This window comes from Podarcis liolepis, assembly GCF_965112155.1.
Source record: "Podarcis liolepis genome assembly, chromosome: 13".
Taxonomy (NCBI): domain Eukaryota; kingdom Metazoa; phylum Chordata; class Lepidosauria; order Squamata; family Lacertidae; genus Podarcis; species Podarcis liolepis.
In genome coordinates this window covers 26,478,119-26,493,885 of record NC_139573.1, presented here as the reverse complement: position 1 = coordinate 26,493,885, position 15,767 = coordinate 26,478,119, and the positions used below count along the sequence as shown (strand labels likewise).

General features: G+C 38.9%; 2 protein-coding genes across 2 annotated transcripts; both read right to left on the bottom strand.

The window, feature by feature from the left end:
• Positions 1 to 2,494: 2,494 nt before the first annotated feature.
• Positions 2,495 to 3,424, bottom strand: LOC310691657 (olfactory receptor 13H1-like; the record flags this gene model as incomplete). Its single annotated transcript, XM_083471517.1, has 1 exon — positions 2,495 to 3,424. One exon carries the CDS (start codon positions 3,422 to 3,424, stop codon positions 2,495 to 2,497), a length of 930 nt encoding a protein of 309 aa, XP_083327643.1.
• A 10,051-nt stretch (positions 3,425 to 13,475) lies between these two features.
• LOC310691088 (olfactory receptor 13H1-like) lies at positions 13,476 to 14,399 on the bottom strand (the record flags this gene model as incomplete). The annotated part of the gene is made up of 1 exon (XM_083470686.1): positions 13,476 to 14,399. The coding sequence occupies one exon, from the start codon at positions 14,397 to 14,399 to the stop codon at positions 13,476 to 13,478; it is 924 nt and encodes a 307-aa protein (XP_083326812.1).
• Between the last annotated feature and the right edge of the window lie 1,368 nt (positions 14,400 to 15,767).

Genomic DNA, 15,767 nt, shown 5'->3' with positions numbered 1-15,767 from the left:
TCCCACAAGTCTTCTTAATGCTCCTTTTACTTCCCGATTTCTGAGTGTGTAGATGACGGGCTTTATCATAGCTTGGAATCTGTTATGTTGGCTCTAGGGGTCAAATTTATTTGTCTCATTCACTATTCAATGCAATTTACATAATTTTTTTAACTTCATTTATGTATGTTACAAATTTACATAAATAACATACTTTATTTCCACAGCATTTATTGTCAATGCAAAGGGCGGGGGGGGGGGGGGGAGACCACACAAATTAAACAGCAGGGGATGTCATACATTACATGTCCATTGCACAGTGTCATTAAATAACAACAGTTATTACCGATTTCTAGTCACTGGGTTGATTGATTTCTGTTCTGGACACAGGATGAATATGGGAATATCAGCCATTTCCACATCTTCAACATCCCTAGTAGGCTCCACTGTGATTTAGGACCCTTACAGTCCAGGATTCTAAACTGTGTGGAGAGCAGAGTAATCTCCCCAAAGTATTTCAGCTCCCAGTTCATGAAATGATATATAGTTCCGTGTGTAGGTCCCAAAGCCACCCCTCAAAATAATTCACAAAACACACGTAATTTAAATTTAAGGTTTTTGGGCACTATTTTGGCCACAACTTTATTAAAATACAAAATCTGTGAGTGGTTGCTTAGACATTGGTTATGACTATCTGTCCCCGCGCTTGGGACAGAACTGACATTCCGAACTCCATCGGAAGCCAGTGAAGGGAAAGACAATGTTGGGGATCAGTTGAGCTGAGCGACAGCCCTCACCGCTCACCCAACCAGCTCCCCAAGGCTTGCCGGCCCTTGTCCCATTTCAGGGATTGGACAAAATCATGGCAAGCCCCAGGATTCCTTTAATGGAATTCCCTTCCAGCACCATTGGAGGGGCAGGCACAGCCTATCCTGACCCCTCCACCAGCTTTTTATAACCAATGCCTAACCGCAACCTTACAAGTTGTGACGAATTGCTAAGTAGTAGGCAAAAACCAAGTGGCACCAGCCAATCAGCCAAATGGTAAAATTCCTACTAGGCCCCTGCCCCAAGGCAGACGACCCCATGACAGGCAAAGCAAGGTCAACCAGAACACAGGGCGGGCAGGCGGGCGATCTGATGCACTCTGCTAAAGAGAAAGCAAAAGCCAGAGTGCCCCAATATTTAAAGACTATGATCCCACCCACCAATTTGCTACAAGCAATTTGCCCCAGCAACCTAGTCAGCCAATCATTGCACCAGGCAATAACCATTAACCTCCCTGGCAACAGAGGGCTGGCCTGGCAGCCCACACCGCAACCCGTGCTCTCATTTTAGGGAGAACACGCTTTGCGTGATTAGAATTCAATGAAGGAACAGGGCAGATGGACTTCCCCCCACTCTCCTTCTTGTAAAAATCTAATCACATAGGCATGGACCTCTGAAGAATGCTACTGAGTAACCATATTCTAATTCCAAGCTCTTTTACAAGTTTCAATTACTTCTCCATGAGTTAAAATGGAAGGATTGGGAAATAAGAAGGGGGAGAAGCATGAAAAACAAGCAGCTGACCAACTGAGATATGAGATTTAGAAGTGCAAGAGCCTCAGAAGTATGGTGCCCATAAATATTAGACTTCATTGACTGACATAGAACCAGCCATAGCAAGAAGGCATGTCCTTGAGTCCTGTACCATCTGTTTCTGATTCTTACATTCATATTGAATATATAACACAGGAAAATAAAGGAAAGAAAGAAGCATACTGGTCATAAATGTTTATAATCTCCGACTGCTTTGAGCTATGCCCTAGAAAAGCACCCTGGTTATTTGAGCAACACATTTGACAAATGAAATTACAGGTTTTCTAGAAACTGTGCTCTGAAAGATGAAAAATATTAGCTACAAGAGAAGGAGAGTTCATGAGGAAAAAAGTACATAAGGTTGTGAAGCGAAGAGTTAGTACTCACAACCAACATTATAAGTTCACTTCTAATTAATTTACAGTGCAATTGTGTGCATGCTTATTTAATTAGTAGTAAGGCCCACTATGCTCAGTGGGTCCTACTGCAAGTGAAACGGAACTACAATTACCATGTTTCTTTGAGGGAAGCAATGTGCTTTTAATATATGGTATGGTTGTGACCTCAATCACTGCATGACTGGAACAACTTTTGCAAGTCCCAAACTCTCCTTCCCCTGTGCACCCCAGAAACGTGCTTAGTATCATCCCCAATCCTTCAGAGTCAACTGGGAGGAGTGTGGAGAAAGTATGGGGAGAGAAGAAAGGAAAATTCAATCACACTTGCAGAGATCATTGTACAACATAAGCTTAATTCTACATCCCCAGTAGATTTAACTAGGGGGTAGAAAATAATAGAATATAGTGGTGCCATTGAATTATTTTTTTATCACAATCAAGTAGAACATACCAGTGGATAAAGGCTTGTTCAAAAGTAGTAGCACCTATGAGAACTTAATTTTGTTCACTATATCTCTATGCTCATTTTGTAATTATTATTTCTCTTTTCTTCCCACAAGTCTTTTTAATGCTCCTTTTACTTCCTGATTCCTGAGTGTATATATGAGTGGATTCAACATGGGAGTCACAATTCCATAGAAGGCAGAAATTATCTTGTCTAATTCATGGGTACTTTTAGTTTGTGGTTGGAGATACGAGAATATAGCAGTGCCATAGAATATTGTTACTACTGTCAAGTGGGATGCACATGTGGAGAAAGCCTTCAGTCTCCCACCTGATGAATGAATTCTCAGAATTGCCACAACAATACGCAAATATGAGAAAATGATAAAGGCAAAGGGGGCAAGCAAGGTAAGAACGCCAGTTAAGAACATCACCAGTTGGTTCATGGAAGTATCTGAGCAAACCAACTTCAAAACTGCTTTGAGTTCACATGTCAAATGGTCAATCACATTTTGTTTACAAAAGCGAGCTGGCATGGTATAAATCGGGATCACCCCCAAGAATATGCCACTTGTCCATGTCCCAGCTGCTAACTGAATACAAAACTTCCTGCTCATTATTAGTGTGTAATGTAGTGGACTGGAAATGGCTATATACCGATCATAAGCCATGATGGCCAAAAGGAAGCATTCAGTCACACCCAAGCCAACACTAATGCTCATTTGCAAGTAACACATTGTATAGGACATGGTGGGCTTGTCTACCAGAAGGTTTGCAATGGACTGTGGGACTGAAGATGTTGAATATACAATGTCAAGGAGGGAAAGGTTACTGAGGAAAAAGTACATGGGGTTGTGCAGTCGAGGATCACCTGCAATCACCAAGATGATGAGGCCGTTTCCCACCACTGTTATAGAATACACAACAGTTATGAAAACGAGTAATCCTATCCTTGTCTTTGGTCTACCAGAATAGCCGATAAGGACAAACTCAGTCACTGTCGCCTCATTTTCCTCTTCCATATCCTGAATTCAGTATTATCTGCAAAGACATGGAGAAAGGAATTAATCTAAATCAAGGCCACGGTCAAATTACAAAAACGTTATGCAAGTAAGCCTTTCAGTCAGAGAGGAGGATGGCTTTTTCTTATGATGCTTTATTTATTTTATTTAATCAGAAAGTTAGCATGAAAATATTACTTCTCTTCAAGTATCATAGGAAAAATAATTCACATTGTATAATTTAAATAATTCACATTGTATAATTCTTTGCATGCATTCTTTTTATTCAAGTGAGAGTAGGAGATTCTTGAATAAATTATGAAAAACAATACTTTGAAAGCAATAAAATGTAATCCAAAATGTATTTGTTTAGGACTTTTTAAGTTTATAAATATGCTATATAAAAAACAAAAACAAAAATGCATTTTTGGTAAACAAAAAAACAAGAAAACATACTCAAATTTATAGACAAGATTAATAAAGATGTAAATATAGTTAAAATAAAATTATTATAAAGTATTAATTATTTACCTTTTCTTAAGAAAATAAATAAATGAATGTTGCTTAGCTATGATTTTATTATTCCATTAATTTACAAAAAGAACCATTTTCCAGTAAACTTTTTATCTTTATTTATGATTGTTGTTTTGGTTGTTGGGGCACCTTGGAAATATAGCTTTTTGTTGCAGGTTCGGAATATAAATTATGCTAAATCATTAAGCGATTCAAAGCACATCCCTGGACATATCTACTTAGAAGTAAGCTCCATTCAGTTTGGCTGGAGCTACTCTAAGGTAAGTGGGTATAGGATTGCAGTCTATGTTGAAACATTTGCATGGTGATGAAACAACTGAACTAAAACTCACCTTACAAACAATATATCTTTCTCCACCTATGTTAAATGAGATACATCCAAATGACATTAATAATAATGTTGGAGATGTGAATCTGTTAGGACAGCTTTAACGCATATTTGATAGTTATATCCACTTATTTTGGAAATATGTTTTACATGATTTTTTTAAAAAATGAACCAGTACGTCTAGAGCTGTTAAGAATTTTATTCATGATAACTTAAGTTTGTATTGCTGTGCATTGGAAAACCTCACATTCCACTTTAGGAATAATTGAAAAACAGCAACAACACTTCAATGCCATTAGTGAAGCTGATATATTTCTCAAGAACTTAATTACAGGAAAAGTGAAGGAAAAATTTAGAAATACCAATAACAAAATAAACCACTACCATGAAACCATTAAAATAAATGAACAATTGTATTAGGATGAGTGCACTGGCATAATATCCAATATAGCATTTCAGTGGAAAGACTATTTTATTAGGCAGACGTGAATTTTATAAAGTATAAAATAGGAAGCACAACCAGCAGCATTGAAACGTGCTTATTTTTTGTCATTTAGTTTTGAATACCTTCAAGAAAATCCTTTAAAACTCTGCTGAGAATCTCTCTCACTCTCTGGACACCTGCCACGGCAAAACAAACACACACATCCCTACTAGATCTCTCTCAGAAATATGAACTCAAGTATTTCACTTTATATACCCTAGAAACTGCAATATGTGAATTGCCTAAAAGCAAATCTAGATCCAAGCGATTTCGCTTCATCTGATTGCAGTTTGAATACTAACAGTTTGTCAAAACAGAGCACAGCATCTTTCAGCTGGATAAATTTGGCAAGAGAAATAAAGAATGAAATGAAAACACAACAATACCTTTAAATGCTTTTGCCCTTTAAGGCTCTGTGGATGTCCTGTGTCTGCATTTGTTATTAAATCAAGAAGCAGGATTCTTTAAATTACATGGGAATTGGATCCAATCAGTATGTGGAACAATGAGAAAAATCTAAAGATGTTTGAATGGCAACTAGGAAAACAAATTCAACATAATCTTTTATGAGATTTCAAAATAATAATAATAATAAGAAGAAAATTAAGTAAAACTAGATACCGTATAAAAGGATGCATTTTGCATCTCTTTCATGATGGCATCATAATTGAAAATTTGCAGAATTGTCCCTGTGCAGCCCCACAATAAATACTTACATGAATAAAGTCTTCTTTTGTGTTCCACAGAACAAAAATCCAACTATTTTGTTGTTGTTGTTGTTCTTATGCATCCATATAACAGTAAAAAAAAAGCCCAATGGGACTTTGTTTGACTTTGTTCCTTAGTTGCTTGCTATTTTTAATGAATACTCTCCCTCTTCACTCCCATTGGTGCATAATCCCAGGGGAATGAATCAGCATTCTCAAGTATATTCTTAAACAATACAAACTTTCATGCCACTCTGCAGGAATATAGACCTACATAATGCTTAATCTGAAGGAAAACTTGTGTTGGACAGGTCCTGCTGGTGAGCCTCCCATAGTCTCTTTGGAAAACAAGATGTTGGATTAAATGGGCTTTTTCCTGTCCCAGCAAGAAACTCCTTGTGTTCTTCTTTGCTGTGTAGAGGGTAATTAGAGTCAAAATGAACACACTGAAAAGGAGCTTCTAATATCCATGCATTCACAAGATTGTTTGTTTAAGAGCCTTAATTGCTAAATGTACCCAGAAATATAGAATCATAGAATTATAGAGTTGAAAGCAACCCAGAAGTTCATCTAGTTGAATCCTTTGTGATGCAGGAATCTCAAATAAAGCATCCATAACAAATGACTTAAAAAACATCCATGGAGGGGGCCACCAGGGGGCGCATTGGAAGATGGCCGACAATAACATCTCTCTGATGCACACGAGGTAATTAAGAAGCTGATATGGGAGTATGCAGCCTCCCTTGCCCCCCCAAAGGGAATGGGGGGGACTGCCTTGCCAGCTGTGTCCATAATTCACCCCCGGATTCGAAAGAAGGGGGTGAGGGCACTTGGCACGAAGCCCTCGGGTGAGGTCGGCTCTCCCTGACGCTGTCTCTAATCGCGCACTGGTTAGCATTAGCTCGAAATATATAATTGGAAATATATAATTGGAAAGAAGCTAATGCACATACATCAAGTGAAGATCGGGAGTAAAGACTGCTGATTAATGGGATCTCTGTGAGCGGAGTGACAGGCTGGACAATAAATCAAGTGAAGAATCATCATTAAAAGATTGGTATGTTGGAGTGAAATGGAAAGGGGGGGAGGAAAAAAACTTTTCCTTTTTTTTGGTCTTATGTGAGTACCAATAACCCTCCCCTCCAGAGAGAAGAATCATTGCAAATTACTAATCACAAGCAGGAGATTAATAACTGTGTGGAAATGAATTACTGATCAAAGAGAGGACTGGTGGAAACATCGGGGAATGTAAAGAAAGTTTTATGACGCAGTTACAAATGGAGTTTCGTTAAGACAGGCTTGCCCATAGGAGGTCGAGGGGGAGGAGGACCAGGGTCATTGGAATGTGAATGTATGGTTATCGGAATGTGATCTTGACCTGGCAGGGCCCCCTGAGATATAGATTGGCAAGCCTGTGGAAATCAACGGACAGACTGTGGGAATGTTATTTACAGAGGTGTGGAAATGGCGTCTGTCCTTTATGTGATATGACTCTTGGAGAGTGTAAAACCCACACAGGATATGTTTGTTTTCAATCCACTTGTGAAGATTATCAGAGATAACAAAGAAAGGAATATATGATAACAACAAGAAGATGAGGAAAATAACAAAGAGACTATCTGAACAGAACTGGATAGAACTCTTTAATTAAAGCAGCAGCAAGAGTGATGTTTGGATCCCTTTCGGAGCCTGAAGTATGGGTACCCCCAACAAAATTCTGGCTGTATAATTTGGAACTAATGTGATTTGGAATTAATGTGATTTGATTGGCCTGTTAATAAAAATTATATTTAAAAAAAATCCATGGAAGGAGAGTCAACATCCTCACAAAGGAGGCCATAGGATGGTCTATGGATATCGCCAGCTTCATTTTTGCCTTTATTTATTTGAAGATCTTCACAGATTAGGGTGTGTGCTAATGTGAACGGGGCTAGTAATCAAACTCATTAAAGTGTTGCATTAATATCTATTGAGGCATAGTGGGTCACTTTTAGAATTTATACTGGAGTGACATGGATCCTAGCATTCACCACCATCTAATTGCAGTCATATAAGAAAAAGTGCACAACAGTGTTTTCTGGTTCCATCGCCTCTGTCTCTTCCCTGTTGCTCACTCTCACTAAATTGCACGTTGGAAGGTCTGGTCTGAACAGTAATAGCAGGCAAGCACCTTCATAGTCTTGTTTTTGGCACCTCTTGAAAACCTCTTTTTCTTTTTTTGTTTTGTTTCCACAAGCCTCCCCAGGCATGTAATTTCCACATGCCATTTTATTGTGAAATATTGTTTTTTAAAACAGTCAGGAAGGCTGATCGATCACCAAATGACTGATATATTGCAACATAGCAAACAGCCTGCTTAATAATTATAAAGAATAACTCAATAATGTGGAAGGTACTGTATTTTTAAATCTCAAAAGGAAGGTTTGGACAACAGCTTGGACTGGAAGGATTAATGATTTGGGAGTTGTCGTGACATTAAACTTCAGAGAGTTGGATAACAGCCCAGACTGGAATGGAGCCAGTTGAAGCTGTGCTAGCAAAAAGACAGTTGGAAAAGTATATTACACAAATAAAGCTATACTTGACAGACGAAAGGATATATGATTTCTGACATGATTGAGAATCGCAGAGACAGAGACAAGAACTTAGAGTGTTATAATTGAGATGTGGAAATATGGAAACAACAACAAGAAACAGAATTGAGATTTGGAGTTATGCTTCAAGGTCCAGACTATAGGAAGCCTGAAAAATTAATAATTAAAATTTTAAGATAATTTGACCTTTTTATTTTAGTTTTTCCCCCTTTTTATTTGATTATGATTTGATATGTTAATTGGATGTTTTTTATTGGGAAATTAATAAAAATGATTTAACAAATAAAAGAACAATAAAACATCAAATATTAAAATTAAATTTAAAAAATTCCTTCCAGTAGCACCTTAGAGACCAGCTAAGATTGTTATTGGTATGAGCTTTTGTGTACATGCACACTTCTTCAGATACATCTGAAGAATTCATAATCTGAAGAAGTGTACATGCACACGAAAGCTCATACGAATAACAAATTTAGTTGGTCTCTAAGGGATTTTTTTTTATTTTGTTTCGACTGCAGCAGACCAACACGGCTACCTACCTGTAATCAAACATCAAAAACTTCCCTAAACAGGGCTGCCTTCAGATGTATTTTAAAAGTAAGATAGTTGTGTATTTCCTTGATATCTGATGGGAGGGCGTTCCACAGGATGGGCACCACTACCAAAAAGGCCCTCTGCATGGTTTCCTGTAACCTCACTTCTCTCAGGGAGGGAACCGCCAGAAGGCCCTCAGAGCTGGATCGCAGTGTCTGGGCTGTACGACAGGGGTGGAGACACTCCTTCAGGTATACTGAACCAAGGTCATTTAGGGCTTTAAAGTCAGTACCAACACTTTTGAATTGTGCTCAGAAACGTACTGGGAGCCAATGTAAGTCTTTCAGGACTGGTGTATAGCCTCCATACCTATCAAGTTAGTGGCTGTATACCCTCTGTGTTAACTTTATGTGAACCATCAAGCCACTCAATATATCTTGGATGGTTCCACCCAAGATTTGAGGATCCCAGTGATGGGTGAGCACAGTTGCCATGAGGCCTCCAACCAGAGTTTATTCAGGGAGCATCCTGACATTGCTGCAGAAAGAGAGAGAGCCACAGAGAGGATTTCTGACCCCTGCATGGACCCACCCCTAGAGGATTTTCAGGTGCATACTTTGGGCCTCATATCCAAAAAGGCTCTGGGCAAGTATTTCACAATCTGTCATATCCTAGGCAGGGGGCGGGTGTGTCTGTGAATGATGTAATCCCACTTAAATTATGCTCAGTGTGGAATGCCTCTGTGTATCATGATGAAGTTGATCAGATTGTGCTGTACCTTTGGCAAAATGTGACACTGAATCTGCTTTCTGCCTGCTTCCCTGTGCATCCAGATGATTTCTGAATGCTGGGTTTCGAATTTAATCACTGCTGGTATATTGATAAAGCCTTGCGCCCATGGGCAGTGCCATTTTTAAATATTTTTTTTTAGAAAAAGAGGTGCCAGAACTCAGCATGAACACCTTCCTGGGTTCTGGTGAGTTCCAGCTGAAAAAAAGCTCTGCCTATGGGCTGTTTCATTTAGGTTCTGTAAGTGCTTTTGCACAGATAAAATTGGCTAGAAGAAATGCTTTACCCATGAGGATATCCTCATGGGTAAAGCATTTTTCTCATCACTATGTATTGGAATGCATTTTTCTTTTTAAAGTCCTCATAGGTTCATATTATGCATTCTCCCCAGAGCTTAATTTGCTATAGAGAATTTGTTCATTATTTGAATATATTCTGCTCTCAGGATTTATAGAACCACTGTATTGAGTAATTGAGTATATACAGTGGATATGTTATATAAATGAAACCTATCTTTTTGTTTTTATTTCTATTATTATCAATATTATTCACTCTGTTTAGAAAAATATTAATGCAGCTCCATTACCCCCTCCCTTTCACCCAAAGAAAACTGAAAATATAAGTGTCATGACAGTTTAAAATAATGTCTAAACACACTAGATTCAATCAACACTATGACTGCAGTTTCTTCTCCACCAGCCTTTTGAGCCCTCCTAACACATCCTGGTTTCTCAGTGTATAGATTAAAGGGTTTAACATGGGTATCAGTGCTGCATTAAAGATATAAATATATCTTTAATATATTTATTAAATAAATATAGCGCCGCCATCCCGCTTTTCCCCGACCTGATCTGGAGGCTGGGGGAGGGAGAAGCAAGCCTGCTTCTCCCCCCCACCAGCCCCACAACCTCCAGATCAGGTCGGAGGAAAGCGGGATGGCGGCGCTCCGCCATCCCGCTTTTCCCCGACCTGATCTGGAGGCTGGGGGAGGGAGAAGCAAGCCTGCTTCTCCCCCCCACCAGCCCCACAACCTCCAGATCAAGTCGGGGAAAAGCGGGATGGCGGCGCTCCGCCATCCCGCTATTCCCCGACCTGATCTGGAGGCTGGGGGAGGGAGAAGCAAGCCTGCTTCTCCCCCCCACCAGCCCCACAACCTCCAGGCTTCAGGAGAGCCCCACCGCCAGCCCCACAAGCTCGGGGGACAGCGGGAGAGGCGCAGCGCGCCCTTCCCGCTGTCCCCCGACTTGTCTAGAAGGCTGGCGGGGGGAGAAGCCTGCTCCTCCCCGTTGCCAGCCCCGCAAACTCGGGGGACAGCGGGAGAGGCGCAGCGCGCCTTTGCCGCTGTCCCCCGACTTGTCTAGAAGGCTGGCGGGGGGAGAAGCCTGCTCCTCCCCGTCGCCAGCCCTGCAAACTCGGGGGACAGCGGTAGAGGCGCAGCGCGCCATCCCGCTGTCTCCCGACATGGTTTGGAGGCTGGCGGAAGGCTTCCTCCTCCCCCAGCCCCGCAAGTTCCCAGAGCGATGCCAAAGTTGCGCGCAGCTTCGGCATGGCTCTGGGTCCCGTTCTGGGGGAGGGGGAAGCTCGGGCTTCCCCGCCCCAGCCCCGCGCCTGGCGGGGGGGGGGGATAAAATTTTTTTTGCCTCTATTTCCCCCCCCCCAAATCTAGGTGCGTCCTATGGACCGGTGCGTCCAATAGTCCGAAAAATACGGTAAATAATTTTATCAATAGTATGACTGTCCTTAGATTGAGGTTTGATATATGTGATTATAGAATTTCCAAAGAACACCAGCACTACAACTAGGTGAGATCCACAAGTAGAGAAAGCTTTCATGGCACTATAGCTCCAAACATCTTCTTCTCAGTCTTGCATTATGTTACCAAAATATTCTTGAATTATCTTACCAAAATTGTGGGGGGAAATCTACCACAATGAGCTGATGTTTAAAAAAGCATACTCTCCTTATATAAGTAGCATAAGTTTAATTCCTAAACAGACAGGTATGTGTATTTGTGTGTGTGCATTGTTACATCCAGCTAAAGATACACAGTGCTATATTAGTTCTTCATTTCTGATTTGCCCTTCCGCATTCCCATATGATACAATCCCCACTGACTACTTTGTTTGAGAGCGTTGAAAATAGATCTACAACTATCCAGCTTATAAATCTGAAGTTATCATCAGAAAACTAGGTTTCACAATGAAACAGTAGACCTCAACAACTTGAGCAAAATTAATCCCACTGAACTTACTTGAACACACTCAAGGGTTATTCTGATCCCCTCCTGCATCCACTGAGTCTGGTCTTAAAAAAGTGTAGGTGGCACTTTAGAACTTTCTACCCTAGGATATTAGGCAGACAACATTATGGCTTTGTTTTGGGTGCCTCCTATTATTTTTTGTGCTCCAGAAGTTGTGTTATGTTGAAAAGTATACACATTTTATACAAGCTAGTTTACACACACACACGTCCACACACACAAACACCTGAAATTAATGTTTATTTTGCATTTTATTGGTATTCTGGAAGAATATAATAGACTTGTAAAATGCTTATAGGTCTTCTGTTCTATTGTATAACACATAAATGTTGTCTATATTATGCTGTATCTCATTTTCCAAAGAAATGACTGGAAATATGGCAAGGTTGTGGATTGGACTAAAAAATCACCTTGCAGTTGTATGCGTTAATTTTTAAAAGTTGCCTATTTATTTTTCTTTTTTTAGTAAATGTTATTGAAATTGGGGGGGTACAAATATGACTATCAGATATCTTTTTATCAAGACTAAAATGCTAATCTAAATAAAAACACAGGGCAGAAATAGGGAAAAGAAGGGAATAAATGAATGGGAAAGGGGGGGGGGGATAAAAATAAAGAGAACTTCTGATTCTTCATCTGCCAGCTATATAGAAAATTATTCAACACACCCACTCCAAGATAACACCCAACAGCAAATCCACCTTCTATAAACCAACATTATTTTCAATTTTCAAAGCTAGATATTAAAAGTTCATTTTCTTTTTCATGCAAAAAGTCTATAAGAAGTTTCCAATCTTTAGTAAATTTTAACAGTGATTATTCTGATTAAGCACATTGATTTCACTAACTCTGCTAAGTCCAGTAATTTTAATAACTATCCTCAACTGTAGGTATCTGTGCATATAAATGTATTGCTGCTATATTGAAACAAATGTATTTCTGTTATATTGAAACATATTGAAATAAAGTTTCAGTCTTTTTCTAATTTTATATCCATTAGTCCCAGTAGGAAGAGTTCTAGTTTCAAATGAAACTTGATCTCCAAAATCCTCTGTATCAGCGTATGTATTTGAATCCAATACTATTTAAAAGCTTTTTTACATGTCCACCAAGCATGATAAAATGTCCCTTCATTTTTCTTGACACTTTCGGCCGGTATTTGGAACATTTTTATACATTCTAAATAACTTCTCAGAATTTAAATTTTTGACATCAGGTGTAGGGTGGAAGGACGTGGCTTGACTTGGCAAACATGACTTTACAGAACAAATTAAGATCTCTGCCGGGCTTATTTAGTTCCAGAAACCAGAGGTGATTCAATGCTAGGTTATAGGAAGATTTCATCTGATAACTGGGCCTTTTGGTTTCCAAATTATTTGCTTTATCATAGGGTTGAGGAACCTGTGGACTTCTAAATATTGCAGGACTAAAGCTTCTATCATCCCTGAGTACTTATTACGGTTGCTCAGGCTGCTGAGAGAAGGAGTCAAAGATCATTTGTAGGACCACCAATTCACCATTTCTGCTTTATCAGTAAAATAATAGCTTATCTTTCTAATATATTGAACAGATTAAATCATTCGGGTAGGATAGCCCATATCTGATTTACAGAACAACTAGATAGCTAGATGATAGATAAAGAGGTCATACATTATGACAACAAAACCTATGCTTTAGTTTCTTATTATTATGTTTTATTTTTTATGTTTTTATTTCCTTTTATTGCACATTTCATAAATATAAAGTTATTTACAAGGATTTTTTTAAAAAAAAGCTTATTAAAAACATGACAGTGATATGATAATTTAAAATGCCATTAAAATTCATAAGATTCATCCAATATTATGACTGCAGTTTCTTCTCCACCAGCCTTTTGAGCCCTCCTAACACATCCTGGTTTCTCAGTGTATAGATTAAAGGGTTTAACATGGGTACCAGTGCTGCATTAAAGATATAAATAATTTTGTCACTAACCTGTTTGTCTTTAGACTGAGGTTTGATGTATAGTGCTATAGCATTTCCAAAGAACACCAGCACCACAGCTAGGTGAGAACCACAAGTAGAGAAAGCTTTCAGTCTGCTTCCAGATGAATGGATTCTCAAAATGGCCACAAGGATACGTGCATATGAAAAAAGGATGAAACAGAAGGGAAAAAGGACTGTGCCGGTGCTGGTGAAGTACATTGACAGTTGTCCCACAGCCATGTTAGAACAAATTAATTTCATGATGGCTGTGAGCTCACATGCAAAATGATCCACCTCATTATGTCCACAGAAGTGGGCAGGGTTTGCAAGACAGGGAACAATAGCAAGTAAGAAGGCCATTGTCCATGATACAATAGCCAAAACAATGCAAACTTTCCAGTTCATGATAAGCATATAACGGAGTGGATTGGAGATGGCAACATACCGGTCATAAGCCATGACTGCCAACAAGAAACATTCTGTTGATGCAAGGTATATACCAGTGTACATCTGAATGTAACATTTAGCAAAAGACACGATGGGTCTGTCCACCAAACAGTTGGCAATAGATTGTGGAACTGAAGATGTACAAAGACAGATATCAATGATGGACAGATTACAAAGGAAGAAGTACATTGGATTATGGAGCCGAGGATCAGCTATGACTACAAACAGAATGAGTCCATTTCCGATTATGTTTCCCAAGTAGATGATGGTCATTAAAGCCGCCAATCCTATCTTTGTTTTGGGATGTCCAGAAAATCCAATGAGGATGAACTCAGTTATTTCAGACTCATTCATTTATACGCTCTGCAGAAAGATTTTTTGGAGTGATCAAGGAAGATATTAAAGATATTCAATATCTGATAAAGCGAGATGATTAACCATATTTAATCAAACTTATATATAAATCTAATTTATATGAATATTGCGAACCAAGATATTGATACCATTAAATTGCATCAACATTTTTTAGGATCTGAACTATAGAACTGATAGCTAAATAGATAATCAAGCGGAGGGGGGTTGGGGATATTGGGTTGTTGCTTTTATTTTGATTACGTATTTTGTGGCTTTATATTTTGATTTTATTCCGTGAACTACCCTGTGAACCACCCTGAGACCTCTGGGTATAGGGCAGAACAACAACAACAACATGCATCACATAACTGATATACAAAAAAAACCCAGTGATATTGTAGGGAAGGAGACTTGGGGGGGAAAGAACATGTACTTCATAACCAGTTTGTCCAATATGCTCACTGAGTAGATCCATTTAACGAAACCTCACATGCTACATGTTACATGCTACATGCTACATGTTATGTATCACTGTGTCCAAATTAATTTGCTGAATCAGCAAAGCTCGAAACAGTAGGAAATATGAAGTGCATGAGACAATACAAGGGCACAGCTACCAACTGCAAGTTTATGTACATGAGGCATGCATTGCAATGCAAACATATTATTTCATGATGATCATATAATGTATGGGACTGGAGATTGCAACATACACCTGGTTAATGGCATGATAGGTTTGTCCACTAAACAGCGTTTTAGCTTATGAGAATGAAGTGGTGGTAAAAGAGTGTCAACCATGGAAAAATGAAAAATGTGCATTCAACTTAGCAACTACTTAAGACCATGAGTCCATTTATAATTATTGACCCCAAGGTTAAGATCAGAAAATTCATGAAGCCCATTCTGGCCTTAATTCCAAAGCAATATAGTTAATTTAATATATCCAATATCCAATGAAAAACAAATATTTCTGTATAATTCTCCTAATTCCAACTATAGAATTGTTCAGTAGAAAGGAAACCAATTGAGTTACATATGGCTCCAGGTTTTGTACTGGGATTTATTAGAAATAATTAAAAATTAAAATATGACTCTAACAATAGCAGTACAATAGATCTGCCAGAATAAACTGAAAAACCCAAAGATGAATAAATATCATCTTGGGACTGCACCAAATACGATGGATTTCTTCCTCCAAATGATGGTCAATCTGCCTCTGCTATTAAGCATCTTTGAAAAAGGTACACTACATAGACACTACACATGTAAACACTGGGTGGTGGGACCTAACGAAGGAGGATTGGTGGCTCTATCATGCCTGCTTGCAAAAGCTCAAGCAGTACCTTACTATGCATCATTTGAAGAACA